This window comes from Hypomesus nipponensis, chromosome 19, assembly GCF_054491055.1.
Source record: "Hypomesus nipponensis isolate SF chromosome 19, ASM5449105v1, whole genome shotgun sequence".
Classification (NCBI taxonomy): Eukaryota; Metazoa; Chordata; class Actinopteri; order Osmeriformes; family Osmeridae; genus Hypomesus; species Hypomesus nipponensis.
The window spans coordinates 9,982,786-10,005,000 of NC_140379.1; the positions used below are offsets into that span (position 1 = coordinate 9,982,786).

General features: G+C 47.0%; 2 protein-coding genes across 2 annotated transcripts in view; both read left to right on the forward strand.

Annotated features, from left to right (window-relative positions):
* The first annotated feature begins 2,039 nt into the window (after positions 1-2,039).
* Positions 2,040-7,648, forward strand: cmtr2 (cap methyltransferase 2). The gene is made up of 3 exons (XM_084683032.1): positions 2,040-2,153; positions 2,904-4,171; positions 4,428-7,648. Exons 2-3 carry the CDS (start codon positions 2,921-2,923, stop codon positions 5,484-5,486), a joined length of 2,310 nt encoding a protein of 769 aa, XP_084539158.1. The 5' UTR covers positions 2,040-2,153; positions 2,904-2,920; the 3' UTR covers positions 5,487-7,648.
* A 7,784-nt stretch (positions 7,649-15,432) lies between these two features.
* Positions 15,433-22,215, forward strand: part of LOC146246940 (calretinin-like) — a 7,412-nt gene continuing 629 nt past the window's right edge. The window contains exons 1-11 of the mRNA XM_084682187.1: positions 15,433-15,581; positions 18,768-18,844; positions 19,104-19,193; positions 19,503-19,583; positions 19,998-20,054; positions 20,211-20,288; positions 20,368-20,423; positions 20,511-20,550; positions 21,429-21,482; positions 21,714-21,785; positions 22,167-22,215. The exon at positions 22,167-22,215 is cut by the window's right edge and continues 629 nt beyond it. Of these exons, the coding sequence (XP_084538313.1) occupies positions 15,506-15,581; positions 18,768-18,844; positions 19,104-19,193; positions 19,503-19,583; positions 19,998-20,054; positions 20,211-20,288; positions 20,368-20,423; positions 20,511-20,550; positions 21,429-21,482; positions 21,714-21,785; positions 22,167-22,215 (730 nt within the window). The 5' untranslated portion in view covers positions 15,433-15,505. The remainder of the gene's footprint in view (positions 15,582-18,767; positions 18,845-19,103; positions 19,194-19,502; positions 19,584-19,997; positions 20,055-20,210; positions 20,289-20,367; positions 20,424-20,510; positions 20,551-21,428; positions 21,483-21,713; positions 21,786-22,166) is intronic.

Consider the following 22,215-nt stretch of genomic DNA (forward strand, 5'->3'; position numbering starts at 1 on the left):
GTGCGGTATAGCCTGACAACTGAGACACGCTGAATATCACTGTTTTATTGTTCAGTGACACCAGGCATTGGAGTTATGGCAGATATTTTGTGTGTGTTTGTGTGTGAGACTGGGTGGGGGGGTGTATGAGTGTGTATGTGTGTGGGGGTGGTGGGGTGGGATTGCAGGGGTGTGGATTGGGGTGTGAGTGAGTTATGTGGCTGAGCGGGATATAAGCAGTATATCTGTGCACAGAAAGACATACCTGGAAACCACATATCAGCCTGCTGACAGCACCCCCCACATGCACTCCCCACATGCACACACCACATCCCAACACATATCCACACATGCACTCACACAGACACACACATATACACACATGCATACACACACACACAAGGTGACAGAGTCCTCTCCTTCACCTGGGCTCATCACCCACCCACTCAGCCAGGGGTCAAGATCCCCTGTCACCATGGTGATAAGGGCTCATTGCCGTGGAGATAAAGGCTTCTCATCTCCATAATGGCAATCATAACCTATCTAACCCTGCCCAAGGAAGCAAGGTCACATACACACACACACACACATACACACACACACACATAAACACCCATAGGCTACTGTAAGAATGATTCTTGCATTCTCTCTACAGTGATAATACAAAGCATATCTTCCATCACATTTGCCCTTGGAAAATTAAATTCCCTAAATTGAATAAATTGCCACAATTACAAGACCATTTTGTGATGACTATTATTATGCAAATGAGATAGTAGTCAAAGAATGTTTCATCCTGAAGACAGCGGAACTGGCTGTTAATCAATGTGATGTGGGCAGCCTAAGATCACACACACACACTTACACACACACACACACACTGACAGCTTGCAAGCTGATGAGAGGATATGTTAATTGTGAGGGTAGGCAAAGCAGTAGATTGGAGTTTGTGAAAAATGTAATTAAAATAAAACTCAATGTTCAGCATGTCTCTGCTAGACTAAGAGAACACCAGCCTGAGATTTTCAATCAAACTTTTTGGTCAGGCTAATTACTTTGTTATCGCGTTGTGCGCATTTAAAACGTTTTTTTGTTTTTTTGTTTGTGCAATTGTATGGTATCAAAATGTCTCATGCAAGTATCTAACAGACTGAATGCCTGTCCTTTGACCCAACCTTTGACACAGTGCAGCCCACACTGCTTTACAACATCACACCTAAAACCAGGCTGTGTGCTCTTAGCAATCAGGCATCTTTACTCCTCTGGAAATCCTCCCCCTCTCTTTATCCATAACTTGCCATCTTTTCATCTCTCCATCTCCCTGTCAGCTGTTCAGTAATGGAGTTGACAGTCAAGGGATGCGCTCATCTCTTGTCTTCTTAATCACATGTAATCGGATGTTCATAACCATCAGGGGGGAAAGAAACTCCCGGGCAGAAATAATGTGTGTGATAGAGAAGAAAAAGGGTGTCCTGCATCTAGTCTCCAGAATGTACAAGAAGTATTTATTGAGACAAAGTCCCAATAAAGCCCTAGGAAGAACAACAAGCAGGCAGTGAACATATTATTACATGTTAATACAACACTTATCACAGCACTTTCTTAGTAAACACAAAATGCACTCAATGAAAAGTGTTTTAGAGTTAAAGAGCTGTCCTGTGAGGATGTCTTGCTCACTTCCACTGCAGCTGATTGGGGACATGGGGAGACAGCACAGATGTACCCGCCTGAGGCCAGTTAGGGTAGAATGGTCTTTTTTCTTATGCTTTTCTCTCAGACTAGTAAACGAAGCATTATCATGTCTAATTAAGGCCATCACAAACCCCCTGGCCCATGTAGTCTTCAGGCTGGAACTTTGGGTCTATAGGTATAAGAAGAGCTGTCTGGTAAAGGGCTGGCCTTGCGGATAGCCCTTATCAATCATCATTTGTCTACACAGCAATGACCAGAACACAAAATGAAATAATGTTTGCCATAATAAAATTAGCACACAACAGCGTGTATTGTAAATGCAAATGTAGATCACATGACTGCCATTGAATTTACAAATCGCAACCTCTGCTGGTCATGAGGAAAATGACAAGGGGATGTGCCGGTAGCAAGCTAGCAAGATAAACGCAACCATGGAGCCAAGTTATTAGCATCTTATTCCTCCGTAAAGGGTTACATTAAAGGTAACGATTGTCAAAATTTTAGGTAGATGTTTTCACCGTGTCAATGCAACCTATACAAACCCCAAAATTAAAACATGTAACAATATATTGTTTAATCGAAAAAGTGCACTGCGGAATTGCCAGGCCCAAAATGCACCCTCGTAGTTTCCTGATAATACGATCCCGACCGAGAAATCGACCGCTACTTAGAAAGGGTTAGCATTTCGAATAGCAAAAAAAGTTCGTGTTAAGTTATCTAGTCACATGTAAAATAAACTTTATACGTTCTTATGTACATATATTTATGGGCCATGGATTCATGAGCTAGTCATTTACTTTTCACACATAGTAGACTGTAAACAGGTGTGTGGACTTTGTAGTGTAGCCTAGTAGCAGTCGCACTAGACTAGCGTAAGCATAGATGCGATATAATGGCTCAACATGTTAAAGACTCTTCATGACTCCAAAGCAGCTGGGCTTCTATCTGTCGTCCCCTTTGGCCGCAGGGCTCTAACATCACAGCGAATATATCAGTGATAATTCACCACCATCCATGCATGTCATAGGACAGGACGCATAGCTGGGCTCTGGCATTAATGCATATAAAAATAAAAAATGTCAGCAAATATGAGGGTAAAGATAATAGAGTTTCACAAATTTAATATCCATTATGCAGTGTAAGCAGGGCTTACATACACGCCTTGCACAGCATCCAGGGTGTCATCCCAGATGGGGTCTGAATGAACAGCTTCTGTTGTCCTATGTCCTCAGGCGTAAGCTGGGGGAGGATGAGTCGTGGCCGGGGGTCAAGGAGGAGAGCGGGCAGGCGGCCACCAGCCTCAGAGGTCGAAGCCCTGGACCCAGAGCTGCTGCTTGAGGTTAGAAAGCTCTTTGGTAAGTTGAAGACCTACACCAAACCAGCCAACATAGAGTGGCGTCTCCCTGACCCCAGTGATGCTCTGAGACACACAGCCCAGGAGCATGGGTGCCTACAAGCGCTGAAGGTCTCCCTAAACTCTGTTAAAAACCAGCTCAGTGACAAAGACCTGGAGGTGTGGCACCAGCACACAAACGCCACCAACCGAGCCGGGAAGGTCATCGCCACGGTGCGGGCAGCCGCCAACGCTGAGATCTGCACGCAGGCCTGGTGTAAGTTCTACGAGATCCTGGGCACTTTCAGTATCCTGCCAGACGATGCGCTCCAAAGCGGAGAGCTCAACACGGTGCACCTGTGTGAAGCGCCAGGGGCCTTCATCGCTGCGCTCAACCACTACCTCAAGACCAGCCAGCACACCCGTTACTGTGACTGGAGCTGGGCGGCCAACACGCTCAACCCCTATCACGAGGCCAACGGAGGGAGCACAACCATCGCAGATGACCGGCTCCTCGCCAACACGCTGCCCTGGTGGTTCTTCGGCTCGGACGACACCGGCGACATCACGAGCCAGAAGCACCTGCTGGAGCTGCGAGGGTTCGTGGGCAACATGCGCCGCGTGGACGTGGTCACGGCGGACGGCAGCTTCGACTGCCAGGGCAACCCTGACGAGCAGGAGGCCCTGGTGGCGTCCCTGCACCTGTGTGAGGCGTCTGCCGCTCTGCTGCTGCTGAGCCCCGGAGGCTCCCTGGTCCTGAAGATGTTCACCCTGTACGAACACTCGTCCCTCTGCCTGCTCTACCTGCTCAACTGCTGCTTCGGCTGCGTCAACGTCTTCAAGCCCGCCACCAGCAAGTCGGGCAACTCCGAGGTGTACGTGGTGTGTCTGCGCTACGAGGGCAAGGAGGCCTCGAGGCCCCTCCTCTCCAAGTTGATTCGTCACTACGGGCCGGACCTGGCGTCCCGGGAGGCCCTGTTCCCAAATTGGCTGATCCCGCCCTCCTTCCTGGCACAGCATGAGCAGGTGTGCAGCTACTTCCACGGGCTGCAGGTGGACACTATCACAGAGAACCTGCGTCTGTTTGGAGCGCTGAGTGCAGAGCACAGGCTGAAGCTGGAGCACATCAGGGGCCTCACCGCTCAGGAGTACCTCCAACGCTTCCAGGTACGATCCCTGACTAATAGTCCTGACCCCGACAAACCCTGCCTCCCTCAGAATAACACCCTAACTAGCCCCTCCCCTATGAGCTGATGTATTAGTACAAAAAAACTGAAGAATTGAATTTGTATGGAATAAGTTAGATTTTGGGGTTGTAGGGGTTCAATAAAAGAGATTTGACATGCATTGTTGTCCCACGTCTAAACACTTCTATGTGTGTAAGCTAGTGTGTCAACTTGACTGATTGACGTCTTTGCCACAGGTGAGCCCGCTGGCGCGGGGCCGATGGCTTTCTCGCAGCACTGTGGCCCCTGCCTGCTGCAGTGTGACGGGGGGGAGGCCCCTGGGCCAGCGCCAGCAGATTGGTTCCTTCAACGAGCGACGGGAGCTGCAGGCCTTGGGCTGGAGGCAGCGTGTGGAGCGAGGCCGCTATGCTGCCTGGGTGCAGGAGCACCACCCTGAGGGCGCTGGGTCCGGGGGAGCCCTCAGTGGGCCCCTGGCAGACGGCAGCATGGACTCCTGGTATGTGTTAGTGGGTCCCGCTCTCCCTGTCGTCAGGAACTCCCCCTTCTGTGACGGACTTCTGTTGGGCCATCTGAACGATGCTCTGGAGCAGGTGATTCAGCACGCTGGAGGGGAGGGGGGAGCGGCCTGGGGTCACATCCCCCCCTGTGGCTCCTGCGCTCAGACTGCGCCCTTGTCCATTCTAACACAAGTGTCGGAACTCTGTGACATCATCTCCCACGGTGTGGAGGGGGCCGTGGCAAGGAGACGAGTTCTGGTCCTGGGCAGTGCCTCAGTGTGGGGGGGCTATGCTGAGCAGCTGGGGGGGCTGGAGGTGAGCTTCTCGGCCGAGCCCAGCTTCCCCACAGCGGCGTGTGCCACCCTGCACGACGGGGAGGCGGGCTACCAGAGGGAGCTGCTCGGCTGCGTGCTGCTCTCTCTACAGAGCATGCTGCCTGGTGACGCTTTCCTGCTCCCCCTCCTCTCCGCTTTCACTCGCGTCACTGCGGCAACCGTGCTCTGTCTGCACCTGGTGTTCTGCACTGTGACGTTCAGGTGCCCCGCCCCCTGTGGTGCGGCCGGGGCTGTGCTGGTGTGTGGAGGGTTCTGCCCCACAGCTGCCAGCAGGCTCCTCCCCTACCTAAGAGACCTCTGTGAGCAGATGAGCCAGCTGGCCAGCGGAGAGATGGGGGACAGGAGGCAGGTCCTGCAGTTCGCCCCCATGGAAGAGCTTCTCAGAGGAGGACTGACTGACTTCCTGTGGACCATGAACTCTGCCATCGCCCAGCAACGATTGCACCGACTCATGCAGACCTAGAAGGACTCTGGGCAGGGCAGGGGACCAGAGGGGGAAGGTCAAGGGGCTTAGGGTGCTTGGGTCTGGGAGGGTCTCGGCAATAAAGCGTGTGTGGTTGTGGGTCTTTGTGCTGTTGCCATCTAATCTAAGAAATGCTTTGAGATTAAAACAGCTGGAAAGCCTTCTTGCCTTAACCTGTTCGGTAGCGTGACATCGCATCCCCAAGAGGCAGCAGTAAGGACACGTGCGTTCACTCATCAGCCCTCTGAGCTGCACCTGCCGCTAGCTGGAACATCTGTGATCACGCTGTTGGTGTCCAGTAGACACCAGTCTACCCAACTACATTGGAGTGTTCATTACATAGGACTTTTTGTATTTGCTTTCCTTTTCTACAAAATGGTTTCACCTTTCAGTTTTTACATACTTTAATAATGAATGGGATGGTTTTTTTTATGGATTGGATTTCAATAAAGAATGTGTCAGAGTGTCTTGGAGCTTCAGTCTGCGCTGGTGAGCATGCTTCTGTCTGCTGAACACATACTTAGTGTTTTCAGCTGTGTGGAAGCGTGTTGACAGCTAAGGGAGGTCTACATTAGCTGGAGCTGTCAGAGAAAAGCACTGGCATCTTTACGCAAAGCCTCCTGTTCCTAACAACAGTTTTCATCTTTTCTCAGGTGTACCAATGCCTATTAGCCAAGCCCCGGGGGTCCCTTTAATGAACACGAGCTGCTTAGGGATACTGTAGGACGACTGCTTTTTCTCACTCTTTACTGAACCAGTCAGAGAAGAGCTGTACTGAACCAGTCAGAACAGAGATGTATTGAACCAGTCAGAGCAGAGATGTATTGAACCAGTCAGAGCACAGATGTATGGAACCAGTCAGAGCAGAGATGTATTGAACCAGTCAAAGCAGAGATGTATTGAACCAGTCAGAGCAGAGATGTATTGAACCAGTCAGAGCAGAGTTGTATTGAACCAGTCCGAGCAGAGATGTATTGAACCAGTCCGAACAGAGAAGTATTAAACCAGTCAGAGCAGAGATGTATGGAACCAGTCAGAGCAGAGCTATACTGAACCAGTCAGAACGGAACCTCAGTGCCAGCCCCTGTTTGTCCATCTGCACAATAATCATCAGATCATCAGAAAAACAACTTTTGTGGACTAGACTTAGTGTGTGCATGTGTGAGAGTTTGTTTTATGTTTATGTATGTTTGTGATGGAAAGGATGGCAAGAGCATGGGGAAATATTGTGGAGAAAGAAGGGGGAGATGCATGAGTGCATGTTTCTGGTAAATCATGTCAACTGAAATTGTTCCCTATGTGCTGATTTAGACACGTGTGTGTGTCCGTGCGTGTGCGTGCGAACATTAGTGAGGTGGTGTACTGGATATTTCTCTTTTCTGGTGTATGCAAGGGAACAACTCCTACTTTAGAGTATTTGTATAAAACCTCTGAGAGGCAGGCTAGATAGGGATCCTGTCATGTAGAAAGTATTGAATTTTCTGTCTTCCTTTTTCCTGAACTTCATTCATCACCTCTTCTTTTCTGTACCTGGACAGTGCTTGTTCTTCCATCTTTATCTGTCTCTTCCTGCCCTCCTCCCCCACTCTTCCTCCCCTCCTCCCCCACTCTTCCCCTACTTTTCCTTGTCTCCTCCCCCACTCACCCACCACAAACCAATCTTAGCTGATTTCCATATCTGTTGAGCACAGAGCCAGGCTGAGCAGGATCTAATGAATCACTTTAATGGAACCATTGAATGATTCAAGAGTAGAATGCCTGCAGATAGAACAGCTTTCATAGTTAACCAGATCCACCCTCCATCTGGGAGAAAGGAGAGAGGGAGAGAGAGATTAACGTTGAACAGGGATAGAGTTGCCAAGTGGATTTATGTAATAACTGACCCCCTAGCGCATCCCACGGCACCATTCACACACCAACACCTACTAATGAAGGACAGAGCAGCTGTCTGGATGAACAGAATGCCAAGGAAGAAGTATTGTGTCTTAGATGAGAATGTGTGCATGAGTATGACTGTCCAGTATGTGAGCCTGCGCGTGTGCCTGCTTGTGTACGAGTGGGAGACTCTGTAAGGAAGTGTGGTCAAACACCTGCTCTCCTTGAATTGTGCCAAGGGTGTGTGTGTTTCTGTGCATGTGTGTGCCTGTGTGCTTTGTTCCTCATTGATCAGAGCCTGGGTGGGAGTTGAAGAGAGCATGTGATTGACTGCGGGGTCTTCAGAGTCATAAAAGCAGCCCTCCCTCTACACAGAGCAGCTCAGGGCTGGTGTCAGTGACTGTCCTGTCAGTGTCAGGGTAACGTCCTCTTGAGTTTCCATACTTCTGATGTTATAGATCAGTATTCAGACAGAGACACCCACACTCAGGCATAACTCACTAAGTCAATACTGATGTATTTACTGTACGCACTGAAGCCTGATATAAGGTCATTACCCAGACATTGCCGGGGCTCAATACATCAGTTGGAGACACACACATACAAACTGTACACACACAAACTGTACACACACACACACCCACATCTACAGTGAACAACTTGTGTGTCAGAGATTGTATTGACAAAAAGAGAGAAAGTGAAGAAAGAGAGAGGGGAAATCGAGAAAAGGGGGAAGATGAAGTGTGGTTAAACTATGGAGGCTGCAGACAGATAAAGCTGATTGGGGGAAGAGGATCAGGTGATTGGGTTGCGAGTAGTGTACTGTAAATGTAATCCTTCTTCAGTTCAATTTCTTCCTGCATCACAGCAATGTCCAGTTCACATCTGTCATACACTCACACACACGCTCACACACACATTTTGTATTATCACAGTCTTGGAATGTGCTTGTGCACTCTGACCCAATGCTGGATGTAAAGGATGACCAACCAGACCTGGATCCCCTGCTCTAAGTGGAGTTACATCCCAGAGAACGTTTTAGAGAAAATCTGAGATTGATGACAACCATGGTCTGCAGAGGAAAGTGGGTCTGTGTGTGATGGTGGGCTACCTGACAATCTTTGTCAATAACAACAAATTAGCCCCCGACACTATCTTTGAATATTATTCTTTGCTTTTAAAACGAAAAGCCTAATTCAAAAATGTTGTTTAAGGAATTCATGTCAATTATTGTTTTTGTGTTTGACACAGGTCTTCATCAGGGCTGCATCTTACTATTTACATGCTGTATTCTGAAAAGGTCTGCATCCCAATGTCCTGGTGATTCAGAAATAAAGCAAGAAAACTGATTACATTTCCAATTCTTCTCTAATCTTTGCTGATGAGATGAGTTATGTGTGTGTCCATGAGTGTGTTTAAGCGAGTCCTGATTAGTGTGTGTGAGAGAGTTTGTCCACTAAAATGTGTGTGTGTGTGGCTGCCTGCCTACTGGTGCACATAACAGCTGGTTTCTTCTGGTATTCTTCTAACAAATTCTGAACAGAATTGAGATATCCACACATTTATGGGTCCACTAGAGCAGAACATGCTGCTGGACAGACAGTTAGACAGGTCTGCCGTCGGTCAGGCCGTCAGGCCTTCAAGTCACTCCTCCTGAAGTCCTGCCTCCATAAGCTATAACTGGCTAACTAGTAAATGATGTCCAGTGGTCCTTGTTTATGCTTTTAGCGCTAATCATAAAGTCTTCATTCATTAGCTCTCATTAGCTTGTTTCTTAGAGCCTTTTAATGACCTCACTCCTCTCGTTACCCTCCTCTACATGACATTGAGCTCTAACCCTCCTGCACGCACAGCAGTGAGAAATAGTTCAAACTGCTGCAGTACAGCCTATTTATAGTGCAGGGATTTTCTGTGCCAAAAAGGCCAATTGGACATGAGCATGAGATCCCCTTTGATGTAGGCTGAGTTGAGCAGTGTCATCAATGCAAGACTCCTATCTGCCACAATTGCAAGATACTTCTTCACCACTCCTACAAGACTCCACTCCACCACTTCTACAAGACTCTCAACCACGCTACAAGACTTCTCTTCACCACCCCAAAAGACTCCACTCCACCAACTTTCAAAACTCAACTCCTCTCCACCAACCCGGCAAGACAAAATCAAACCTTGCTCTGTAGCAGTTATTAGAAAGACCAAACAGGTTAACTGCGTAATACAAGGCTGGTGGATTTCTAGAGAAGACAAGTCACAAGTAGACAGGTCTGTCCAGGTGAAACTCCTCTGACAACCTCCCACCAGGGACCGACAGCCCAAATCACCATTCAGGATGGTGGAAATAACATAGATTGTTGTGCACTTGCGGCTGATTTCAGATGTGTTGGCCCTATCCACTACTGTGACCCCCCCATTCAAAAAACACTCAATATTCTAAACAGAAGTGCCTGTGAATACCCTTGCAGCATTGGACCTTTTTTTGTACTCAGGCTAAAGGCCAGGATAAAGTATTGAAAAGTTGTCAGCCTGGAATTAAATCTTGGGTGAGTCTATTTCAGAATAAGCTTTGTCAGGAACATTAGAATTCAGAGTACGCCCCTCTCCTCCTCTGCCAGCTCCTGAGAAACTGAAGCGTCGCCAGGCTGCTCCAGAGTCTGTCTGCTGACCCAGTGGACTCCTCCTCTGAATCTCTGTTGCTCGGAGGCCTCTGGTTGGCCAGAGTTGTAGTCTCAGCAACCAGGACCATGGACAGCTCTGTGAGGATCTGAGCGAGAGCATCAGAGGGAGAGTAACTCATTTAAAGTCCCCTCTCCCATTCCTTACTGACACTGGCATTTTCAGCCCCGCCCCTGCCCCCACCGCCTGATTCCAGGAACGAAAGCCCCCTCCTCGCTATCCTGTGTGGTAATGGAGGTGAGGGAGAGGTGACTGCAGCTCTGTCACACAGGGGTCATTCAGGGGTCAGAGGTCACACTATCTCTCATCACCAGGATATAAAAGCGAGCCCTCTTCAAAGTTTTACACCCTCCATTCGTAGTCTCATCTCTCACACAAACATGCATTGATGGCCTTCTGCTCTCTCTCTCTCTCTCTCTCTCTCTCTCTCTCTCTCTCTCTCTCTCTCTCTCTCTCTTCTGTTTTCCTCTCTCTCCCCCTATTGTTTCTCTCCTCCCTTCCTCCTTCTCTTTTTTTCTCTTGCTCTTCCTTTCTCTCCGTTTGTTTCTCCTGACTCCCTCCCTGTCTCTCTATCTCGCTCTCCTCTCTCCCTCTTACCCTCCATCCCTCTCTCTAACTGTCCCTCTTGCTCTTTGTCCTTGCCTTAAGGGCAGGCCCATATTGAATTGATCCAATTGAATACTGCCCCCCCTCCCCCCCACCACCACCACCACCACCAAGGCTGGTTGCATGATGGAGCCAGGGGGCTTATTTAAGTGCCCTAACCCTCCAATCCGACATTGGGGTAACTTGTTGGAGGCATGCACACACAACCACCAAGAAACCCTCCCATCTTCACCCACACGTGTGTGTAGAGGCGTGTGTATTGATGTGAATGTGAGGGGGTGCTTGCTCTGCTCCAGTGGCTGTGCTTATGGAGGCTTCATCCACCATGTGATCCATCACTGCCCTGCCAGTCTGGGAGCAAACCCCACTGCAGAAGAAAGGCAGGATTAAATGTGCACTCTGTGTGTGTATGTGTGTGCGTTTGTGTAGGAGGAACACAAAGTCCAGATGTTAATATCACAAGACAAATGATTGTTTTTTTTGCGCCTGAGTCTGTCTTTGCAACAATGAGCAGAACAGAGTATGCATCACAGGCCATGGTGGGGATCATTGGTGATTCTAGGAGAGGCACCCAGCAGGGCAGGGAAGACATACAGGTGTTCCCTTAAACACTGTGACGGCCGCACCACATCCCCATAAACCCTTGATTTGACGCATTCTGCCTATGACTCCTCGAGCTTAACTGTTTGGTCCACCACAGACACCCTGCTCCCCCAAACCTATGGAAGGACAACCATTGAGGCAAACCCATGCAGACACACCCTCCCTGCAGACACACCCTCCCTGTAGACACACCCTTCTTGCAGACCCACCCTCCATGCAGACACACCCTCCCTGCAGAGACACCCTCCCTGCAGGGAGAATGAAAAGCATTGCATCATGAAGAAAAAGCAATGTCATCAGCAAGGTGTCCCAGGTGACATCATTATTCAACGGGACACAGGGGGGGCAGAGGTGGGGTTGTTTTCTTTTCAGTTTCATCGTCAAGGGGACAGCCTAATCACCTCTGAGGGGGGAGGAGGGGGCATTGTGCAACTCATAGGGTGTGGGCCTTCTACGGAAGTCACCAGACTCTTTACACACTCACCACTACTTGGTCTGCATGTGTTTTCTTTGCAACTATCTCTTCTCTGGTGTGTGTGTGTTTGTGAGTCTATGTGTGTGTGAACTCCTCTCCTATTCATCAGCCTCAGATTCTATGGAGAGTTCTAATGTTCTACTGGCCCTCTTGAGGCCCTGGCCAAGCTCTGTAAACCAGGTCTGGGATTGTGCAGAGTCACTGTCTGGCCCAGAGTGGCAGGGTGGCTATCTGGGCAGATAGATGGCATGCTTCTGCTGATGCCTGTATAGACGACTCATTATGGTGATGAAGCTCTCTGTCACTTTAACTCACACTAACACTATCCTCCCAGTCTGCTGCTGCTGCACTGCGTTACTCAAGAAGGAAGGCAGCAGGAGAGATGTTTAGAGGACTAGGAGAGGAAAGAAGGACACAGGAGAGATGTTTAGAGGACTAGGAGAGGAAAGAAGGAAGAAGGAGAGATGTTTAGAGGACTAGGAGAGGAAAGAAGGAAGGAGAGATGTTTAGAGGACTAGGAGAGGAAAGAAGGAAAAAGGAGAGATGTTTAGAGGACTAGGAGAGGAAAGAAGGAAGAAGGAGAGATGTTTAGAGGACTAGGAGAGAAAAGAAGGAAGAAGGAGAGATGTTTAGAGGACTAGGAGAGAAAAGAAGGAAGAAGGAGAGATGTTTAGAGGACTAGGAGAGGAAAGAAGGAAACAGGAGAGATGTTTAGAGGGCCTAGGAGAGGAAAGTAAGAGATTATTTAACATAGAGGGAGAGTTTGAGATGAGATTATACATACACATACGTACGCATGCACAAGCACACACAATGACAAGCTTTAAAGAGCCTTGTATGAGACAGAACCAAGGGGTTTTTCAATCCATTTCAGAAATTAAATCAGAAACAGTCTGAAAAGCCTGTTAAACACCTGCCCTACCCCCCTGCCCCCACCTCCCCTCTCCCCACACATGTACCCTTACATGTTGAAACATTGTATTAATGTACATCATTATGTTAATGTCATCTCCTTTCCAAATCATATTGCAGCAAGTCATATTTAGTATAAGTTGCTTATCATATGGCATTAACCAAATTAAATTCATTTGAGCTTGCGTTGAGAATGGTATCCAAAAAAATACCTCAGCAGAGAACCACTACTAAATGGGATGGGTTTTCTATTGACTTGATGACTGCTTGAGTGAAGAGAGTTGATGGGATTGTGTGTGTGTGTGTGATTTGGGACTAACTACTGCACACCTTAGTCTCTTTCAATATCCACATCGGTTCCTCTTTCACCCCCCCCTTCCTCTCTCCCTCTTTCTATCTCTTTGTATTATTCATTCCGTCTCTTCTTCCCACGCTAACGACAGAGAGCTCTTAGAGCAGAAGGGAAATACTTCTATAAATACACTGTCTGTAATTATTATTCATACACTATAGATTCACTATGGGGGTTCCTACAAATATCTACCCAACACACACACACACTCTCTCTCTCTCTCTCTCTCTCTCTCTCTCTCTCTCTCTCTCTCTCTCTCTCTCTCTCTCTCTCTCTCTCCTCTCCCACTCCCCCCACCCTACTTACTGCAGATCTAGTAAAAAATAACTGGCTTGGAAAGACTCCTTTTACATCAGGGAGAGTTGTCCCCACCCCCTTCGCTTCAACACAAACACACATCCCCTCCCTCAGTTCTCAATTTCTTGCTTCCTTTTTATTTCGCACTAATCAACCAGAGCAGTTGAGATAAACCATTTTCTCATGAGCCTGTTTTGCCATTCCATTCTTTCTCACACAAAAACACACCATGTACACACACAAACTGACACACAATGCACAGACACAGAAATTCACACACAAACCATGCATGCCCCCCCCCCAACACACACACATCATGCACACACACCTTCAGGCTTGATAAATGTTACTTGAGCCTCAAACATAGTGAGCTGAGATAGGGAGAGAGAGAAGGAAACAGAGAGAGAAAGAACAAGAGAGCGAGGATGAGAGAGAGGGAGATAGGAAAAGGAGGGGGAAGTATGGGGTTCCCCTGCTACCACAAAGCCTACAGCAGGATTAGGGTTCAACTGAATGGAGGCTTGGTACTGTCAGAGGAGATACCACTCTACATGGCTCTGACAGGGGAAGAGAGATGGAAAGAGAGGGGGGAGGGAGGAATGGAGAGAAAGGTGGCTTCATCTGACTTAAGGGTATACTTGATACTCATGATCAATAGTGAGAAACTGGATTTCCTAGGGCTGTAGGGAGTATGATAGCTTCTCTCTTTAATGGAACACACACATATCCACAGTACGTTTGTGTGTTCCTGTCAATCTGACGAAATGTGTCCTGTTTGATGGAACAGACTGTAGTCTTTGATGTCTTGTTATGCTCAGGAAGTAGGATAAGACTAACCGTTTTAACCCCAAAGAGCTGCGGATGTCAACCTGCCTGAAGGAAGGCAGGGTAGCTTTGAGCAAAACCTTCAACATGTTTAGGTAGGCTCAGGTTCAATATTCTGCAAAACTCTAATAACATTCTCCTTCGCTAAAATAAATGTTGCACTATGATGCCCTTGTGTTGCAAAAGGTTAACACAGCCAGCAAAAGTTGGATGCAACTACAACACAGTGGATATAGTTTATGCACACCGACTCAAAAACTGTTCACACTTGTTCTAATGACGTTGATGTGGTTCTTCAAAACTGACTCTAAAAGACTCAATAAGCTTTCTTACCATTTTCCTTGCCAACGCAACAGGGATGAAGCAAGTGTACAGAGTATCCTTTGAGCGCAACTCAGAAAAGGTCAAAGATCTACGATATCCATGTGTGCAAGTCAGTGTTCACTGTACTCCACTACCATAGTGTGTATACTGTCAATCAGGAGTGCATACAAATACTGCAGAAGTCTATATTATGCTTCACTTACTAAACTACTTCTATTTATATACGGTGAGAATATTTGAATTGGATCCTATGAATACATTTATGCAGATGAAGCAGGGTTCACCGTTACATGTTCACAACGATGCCTGTGATGGATGTAGTCCGTAAGCCACACCCAGCACAAAGACTTGATGCTGAGGCAGAATGAATCTTTCTTTTACTTTCCTTTAGACTATTTTTGAGAGTCTTACTGTAACCCTACTACTTACTAACCCCTTGTTTTTGTTTGTTTTAGGGTTACAGCAGGCCGATTGTATGCAAGTGCAACATACGGACATTCAATACTGTAAATCTTGCAGTGCTTTCAGTTTACAATATATTCACTGTAAGTGGTGATTACAATTTGTATTTCATTTTTAAATACTATAATACATGTCTGTAACTGTATGCCCCGGACATGGAGTTCTCAATATGGGATGTTGTGTCAAATTAATATAGTCTGAGTATACAGAGTATACTCTGTTTACATTTTGAGCTGTGTTTATGATCTGAAAGCTTTGTTACATATTTTTGAGCAAAGATGACTAAATGTTTGGAGAAGAGTCATGGGTTTTGTGAATGTAGTTTAAAGATTTGTTTAAAGATTTGTTTTAGAAGTTTTGAGAAAATGGGTGAAGGTTTCGAGAAAGGTGTCTTAGCAATTGTATATTGCTGCTGCTATGTCACCTACAGGACAGCAGGAGAACTGCACGATGAATGGGGGGAGGGTGGGGGGCTCGGGGGGAGGTGTGTGGAGAGTTTAAAAACCCCAGCTGGGCACAAGCGCCTGGCAGTTTAGAGAGCTTGTAGATCCGACGGGGACAAAGTTAACACAGGATTTGATTGCACCACGAAAAGAAGCAGAAAAAGACGGAAGGATGGCTTCTCATCTTCACCTGGCCGAACTCACCGCTGAGCAGTTCCTCGATATCTGGAAACATTTTGACGCTGACGGTCAGTGCTGGAGGGTCAGAACAGGTGCAGGGCACGGGCAGTAGCAGGAATATTAGGCTCATTAGCGGCAGAGGTGCTGGGTGCTGGTGTAATACGGGCAAGAAAGCAAATATTGCAAAATCTGAGATGGTATATTTGTTTAGTATATTGTGGGAAAGTTGTATAACTGCATTATTAGATAAAAGCTTACTGTTGGGTACTAGAAAGAGTGACCATGTGGAAGTATTTAAATGCCGTTTTACATCTGAACTTTCCTAAACAAGAGTAGGCTATATGCTTTTTTCGGTGACTGTGGTGTTACTTTAGTAAAGTCAACAATTCTTTCAAAACCCAAAATCTAAAGACGTGAGGACAAGCGTTTTTACATGTACGATTGTTTGAAGGTCATATGAGTTAACAAACTATTTATCTTATCCATTTTGTTCCGCCGTGCGTTTTACCGGTGAAACGCAGGAGTCCTAGCATGGGACGCACTTTTAAGAGCCACTGTCAGAACTGGGGGCACACAGAGACGCATCTCTACATGACTTGCGTTGTTTTATTTTTCTCTGCATAACGCATTAAAATACACTAGGAGGATTGTGAACTGTGAACTGTAACATGCTATTTACCAATATCATCCATTATTGAACGTTTAAATGGGCGTGTATCGGCGCGTGCATGTGTGTGGCTTTAAAACAGTGTGTAACGTATATGTGCCTGTCATATGTCGACTCCGTATGGCAACCGAATCTGCGTGTTTCCTGAATGCATCGACAGTTTCAACACCGGGCTCTCTCTGTACACGCGAGCTTGTTGTGTCCGGTTGAAGAGTTGGATGAAACTAGGGGAGCGGGCTTGAAGGGGGGCGGTAGGCGGTCGGCGGTCGGTGGGGGGTGGGGGTGGGGGGGGGGGGGGGGGGTGGGGTTTACGCCCTCCCTGCACCAGAATACGGCTGAGGAACCTGCCACTGGCGCTACGCGCCTCATTGTGCGCCAGAGCACATCTGCGTCTTCCGTCCCCGCTGGTGCCGCCTGCTGCATGCGCACTACCCCCAGAATAACAGAGCGAGTCTAGTCTAACACATTTGCATTTACTACTCATACAACATATTAAGTGACAGTTTTCGACCATCATTCATTTATCAATAATAATATCACCCTTCTTCCAAGTGAGTTTTTGAACCAATTCAACAGTGATTTAGCTTACACATGACACCATTATCAGAGGCCCAAACTTGCGTACATGGAAGGTGAGCAGCGTCCGTGACACATTGTGGTTTAACAATGTTCCGCTCTAGTGGAGATGTAGCACTCTAAAGCGTCTCTGTGGGCACATCAACGGTCACACCTGAACTGACGCGAGGATTTTTCGAGTTGTCATCGCGCTCTATTGCCCATACGGGGATTTTCGTTTAAATTCCCCGGTGGACCCGGGCCCCCAAAACCAAATGCAAGTAGGCCTACCGATGAGAAAGGCGACGTACATCCAATTAGGAGTAAAATAATTGGTACCTTCTCCGCCAAAAAGCACCTTATGTCATGGATCTGCATGGGAAGTATCATACACACATACAAATTATCTTTGGTCATCCGTGCAAAAAGGATAACAAAGTTTACGTGTGCGTGTAGGGAAAATGGGTCACCTTCACCCCTCATTCTATGAATACGTGAATGCATTTAAGGCTTTTGAGGGACGTTGCGTGATGCCAGTGAGGGACTAACCACCATCTGTGCTCACTGGTATAGCGATGTCATCAATGGAGGCTGACATGGTCACAGGATTGGAGGAAGGCGGTGTATCTGAGAACTGGAGCCTATATAGCCAGAGTAATCCGCTGTCAATCTGTGGTTTATAATCTCATAAATGTTGAAAAATCGGACAACAGATTGCAAAGTGTGTTTGCATTTCAAGAATCCATGATTTATTTTGGGTCAATGATGATTGTACTGCCGTGTGCATTGAATAAGTGTGATTGTGTGAAAAGCGATTACATAAGAATACCTTTTCATAGGGAGATATGGATTCAAATGTCTACAGTTGGTTCACATAAATTACCTTTAAATCATTATCTTTAGGAAAAGGTAGCTCACACACCACACACACACCTCAATCTGGGCTGCTTAGTTTACATACTCAAAGCTTTGCAGTGATTTGCTTACATCTCAAACAGGCAAAGCCCAGATGGTGATTTACCTATCAAATACACCAGGAAAATGAAGCAGCAGAGGGAGGGGAGAGTTAGTAGAGCTGGAAAGAATACAAGGGAAGGGAGGGTGTGGTAGGAGGAGGGGTGAGGACAATCAGATCAGGAATGGGAAAGACATATCTGCTGTCCAACAAAGAGGAGAGGAGGGAGCATGCAGGGATGAGGAGGAGAGGAGAGATGAAGTGGCTAGGAGAAGAGTGGGGGAGGAGGAAGCTGAGAGGAGAAGGCTGAGAGGAAAGCGTGTGGTTAGGTGGAAAGGAGAGAAAAAAGCTAGGAGTGAAGACTGAAGAGGGAGACAGGAAGAGGCTTGGAGGAGAGGAGATGAGGGTTGGATTTTCATGGGCATAAAACCCTCCTCAGCCTCAGTCAACATGTTCATACTACTGTAAAACAAGCTAACACATTCATACAGTTGCAAATCAGACCTATGATGGTGACAATGAGCAGCCCTTCCTAATGATCCAGAATGTTGACCAAACCAAGATGTGTTTCATGTGCCGTTGGGTTGTGGGTTGTGGTATGACATAATCCCTAGTCATGTGACGACCAAGCTGTGTGAACTGAGATGAAGAGAGTCTATAATTCTGCAATCAGCATCAAGCAGACCCCTTGAGGGGATCCAGTCAGATCTATTAATGGGGATCCTCACCAGGGGACTCCCACACTCCCCAGCTGATCTACAAGGATAACCATGTCCTGTACAGCACGCGTGCTTGTGGTTTTGCATCCCTGACACGCTGTCGCTGTTTTAGCCAGATAGACATATCAGGCTTAAACATTGATATCAATCGTAGATATCAAGACAGACAATTCAATGAATCAAATCAGAGATACGATACAGGAAGACGATATAGACACAATTCAACACAGACGTGACTGAGTGTGCTGACGATTACACCATACAGGATGTTTTGAATGGTCTGGTTATGAACAGGATTACGTCTCTTTGTTACATCTTCCTGAACTGACCTTTGATGTGACCTTCTGACCTCCCACAGGAAATGGCTACATCGAGGGTAAGGAATTGGAGAACTTCTTCCAGGAGCTGGAGGTTGCTAGGAGAGGAGCCGACGTGGTGAGTGTTTGACCTGTGAGGAGAGCAGCAGGCGTGGGGACTGTTTGACCTGTGAGGAGAGCAGCAGGCGTGGGAACTGTTTGACCTGTGAGGAGAGCAGCAGGCGTGGGGACTGTTTGACCTGTGAGGAGAGCAGCAGGCGTGGGGACTGTTTGACCTGTGAGGAGAGCAGCAGGCGTGGGGACTGTTTGACCTGTTTCAGTTACCGAATATGTGCATGTGTACATGTCTGTGTGTGTGTGTCTATGTTGTGTGACAGGATCCCAAAAATGTTGCATTCAGAGAAAAGATGAAGGACTTCATGTCTAAATTTGACAAGAATGCAGATGGGAGAATCGAGATGTCAGAAGTAAGTCAGAAATCAGATGTTTATTATGAACTTATATCTTATAAGCTATAAAGTGCTGCGGGGAGTCAGATGGCTGAGCGGTTAGGGAATTGGGCTCATACTCAGAAGGTTGCCGGTTCGATTCCTGGCTGTGCCAAATGACCCTGCCTCTGGGGAATGTCCCTGTACTTACTGTAAGTCGCTCTGCATAAGAACGTCTGATCAATGACTAAATGTAAATATAATAGCCACTGGTATCATTTTCTACAATGATTTTGTTGTGGATGTGTACAAATGACTCCATCCCTCGTCCCTCTCTCTCCTCTCCAGCTTGCTCAGATACTTCCCACAGAGGAGAACTTCCTGCTTTGTTTCCGGCAGTATGTTGGATCCAGCACAGAGTTCATGGCGGTAAGTTTGTGTGTGAATACGTGTGTTGTGTGTGTAGTGTCTATGCCTGGAGAATGCTCTCATATAAAGAAAATACTAGAGAGAACGGAGGGGCAAAGTGCAGTGTGTAGGGTTCCCCAGCGTTGGGGGGCACTGAGCTATTCTCAGATTGACATATATTATGAATGGGTTGCAACCTCACTGCAGTGGAGTGTGGGTGGGGGGTAAAGCATTTATCTTTGATAAGGCTCTGGAGATGAGACAGCTGCTGGATTAAAACACAGATTATATACTTTTTATTTAACTCGATAATAAAAAAAATCTCGATCCCTTTCTGAGGGGGGGGGGGGGGGTGTTCTTAGAACGCACCACAGCACACAGTCACTTAGAGTCACAGCTGCAGTGTGTTGTAATCTTTCTCTGGCTCCTCCACAGGCATGGAGGAGGTATGACACGGACCGTAGTGGATACATAGAGGCCAACGAGCTAAAGGTAAACAACACATTTCTAATGTCACCCTGTGTTGATACAATTTACATAGACATTGTTTGCACTAAGATGTTACCGCAACTACATGGGCACAATCACAAACCACCGAACTTCAGGATAAAGAGTAAGAGGTTATGTGACATGATGTGTCTTCCTCAGGGCTTCCTGTCAGACCTGCTGAAAAAGGCCAACAGACATTATGATGACAAGAAGCTCGATGAGTACACACAGACCATTGTGAGTAGCCTACCTTCTGCAGACAGAGAGGCAGATGGACAGACAGACAATCTTGACCATCTTGTTTCTCTCTGTGCAGCTGAGGATGTTTGATCTAAATGGAGATGGTAAACTGGGCCTCTCTGAGATGGCCAGGTGAGTGTATATGTCTGAGACAGCTCACTTGGTGTGTTTGTGTGTGTGTTTCTCAGTCTGAAGAGACATTACTTTGTTTTGTTTCAGACTGCTGCCTGTCCAGGAAAACTTCTTGCTCAAATTCCAGGTGAGACAGAAGAAGGGAAGTGAAGACACCACACACCACACACACACACACACACTCACTCTCTCTCTCTCACTTTCTCACACACACACACACACACACACACACACACACACACACACACACACACACACACACACACACACATGTACACGCACACACTCTCTGTCTCTCATACACACACACTCAAATAACTGCCTCACCAATTACTCCCACAAGTTATGAGGTTGTTAAAGAGGAAGAGCAGGGTTAGGGCGTGTTAGGTAATTCCTGTATTCCTGTACAGTAGTAGTTATGAGGTTATTAAAGTTATCCCTGCACAGTAGAGGTTATGAGGTTGTTAGAGTTATCCCTGTACAGTAGAGGTTATGGGGTCATTGAGCAGATCCCTACCTATGGTCTTATAAGAAGATTAGATTCTCAGACTGGCATATGGAGAAATACAAGCTTCTTTAGGGTTGGATTGCAGCTGCATGCTCTCTGCACTCTGCCATGTGTGTTTGTGTTAACGTTGGGGGGGGGGGGGTGGAGGTCTGTTGTGAAAAACAAAAGATGTCCAGATACCCAATCCTCTCTGACATGGAATTAGGGCATCTAGTGAGGATTAGATCAACCTCAATCCCAGTTATCATAATCTACACGTAGATTAACATTGGTTCTGGAGAGGGAGGGTCTTCCTGAAAGACTCTAGAAATGCTTATCATCTGTGATTTTTGACACTTTGTTCTTCTGTTTCTCTCCCTCCTTTCTTCCTCTCTTCTCGCTCCCCTCTCCCTCTCTTGTCTTCATTCTCTCCCCTCTCCCTCTCTTGTCTTCATTCTCTCTTCTCTCCCTCTCTTGTCTTCATTCTCTCTTCTCTCCCTCTCTTCTTTTGCACTCAGGGTATCAAGCTCACAGCCGAGCAGTTTAATGCCATCTTTACCTTCTATGACAAGGTGAGTCTGGGGCCGTTTGATTGAGCCTGAGAGTGGTGGGGGGCGGCGGGGGGAGTGAGAGGGTGGGGAAGGGGCGTGTTTGCTTGTGTGGGTGAGCGAGATGGTTAGTTTTCATAACAACTTTATGCAAATGCTCACCTGCTCTGGGAGATTCTGCAGGTACACACCTGTGAGTGTTGTTGCTATGGCTACGGCCCCGAGGCAAAATCTTACCTGATGTTCTTTTCTTAGGATGGGAACGGCTACATCGATGAACAGGAGCTGGATGCTTTGCTGAAGGACCTGCACGACAAGAAGAAGATGGTGAGCAGCCTCCGTAGAAGTTAAAGTGATCATGGATTGGAACCCAGCTCTGCAGTATTGTAACATGTACTAGTACTATACAGTAAACTATCTTTTTAGAATTTCACCATGAAATAGCCTTCTGAACAAAGGCTTTTAAACTTTTTGCCAGAAGAGTGCCTTAGACCTTTTTTCTTTTTTGAACTTTTGTGTTCCCTATCAAAGAGCACCGTCATCACACTTGTTTTGAACTTCCGAGCTCTCTGGACCTTGTCTTTCTTTCACTTATTCACTGTTGGATTTACTATGGTGGCAATATCACTGAGTGTGTGTGTGTTTGTATGTATGTGTGTGTGTGTGTGTGTGTGTATGTACGTGTGTACATACTGTGTGTGTGTGTAGGAGCTGGACTCCACTGGTCTGGTGGGGTACAAGAAGAGCATCATGGCCC

Coding starts and splice junctions, on each gene's coding strand:
- cmtr2 (XM_084683032.1), top strand. CDS start 2,921: ATGAGTCGTGGCCGGGGGTCAAGGAGGAGAGCGGGCAGGCGGCCACCA. Junction 4,172..4,427: donor AGTACCTCCAACGCTTCCAG/GTACGATCCCTG, acceptor TCTTTGCCACAG/GTGAGCCCGCTGGCGCGGGG.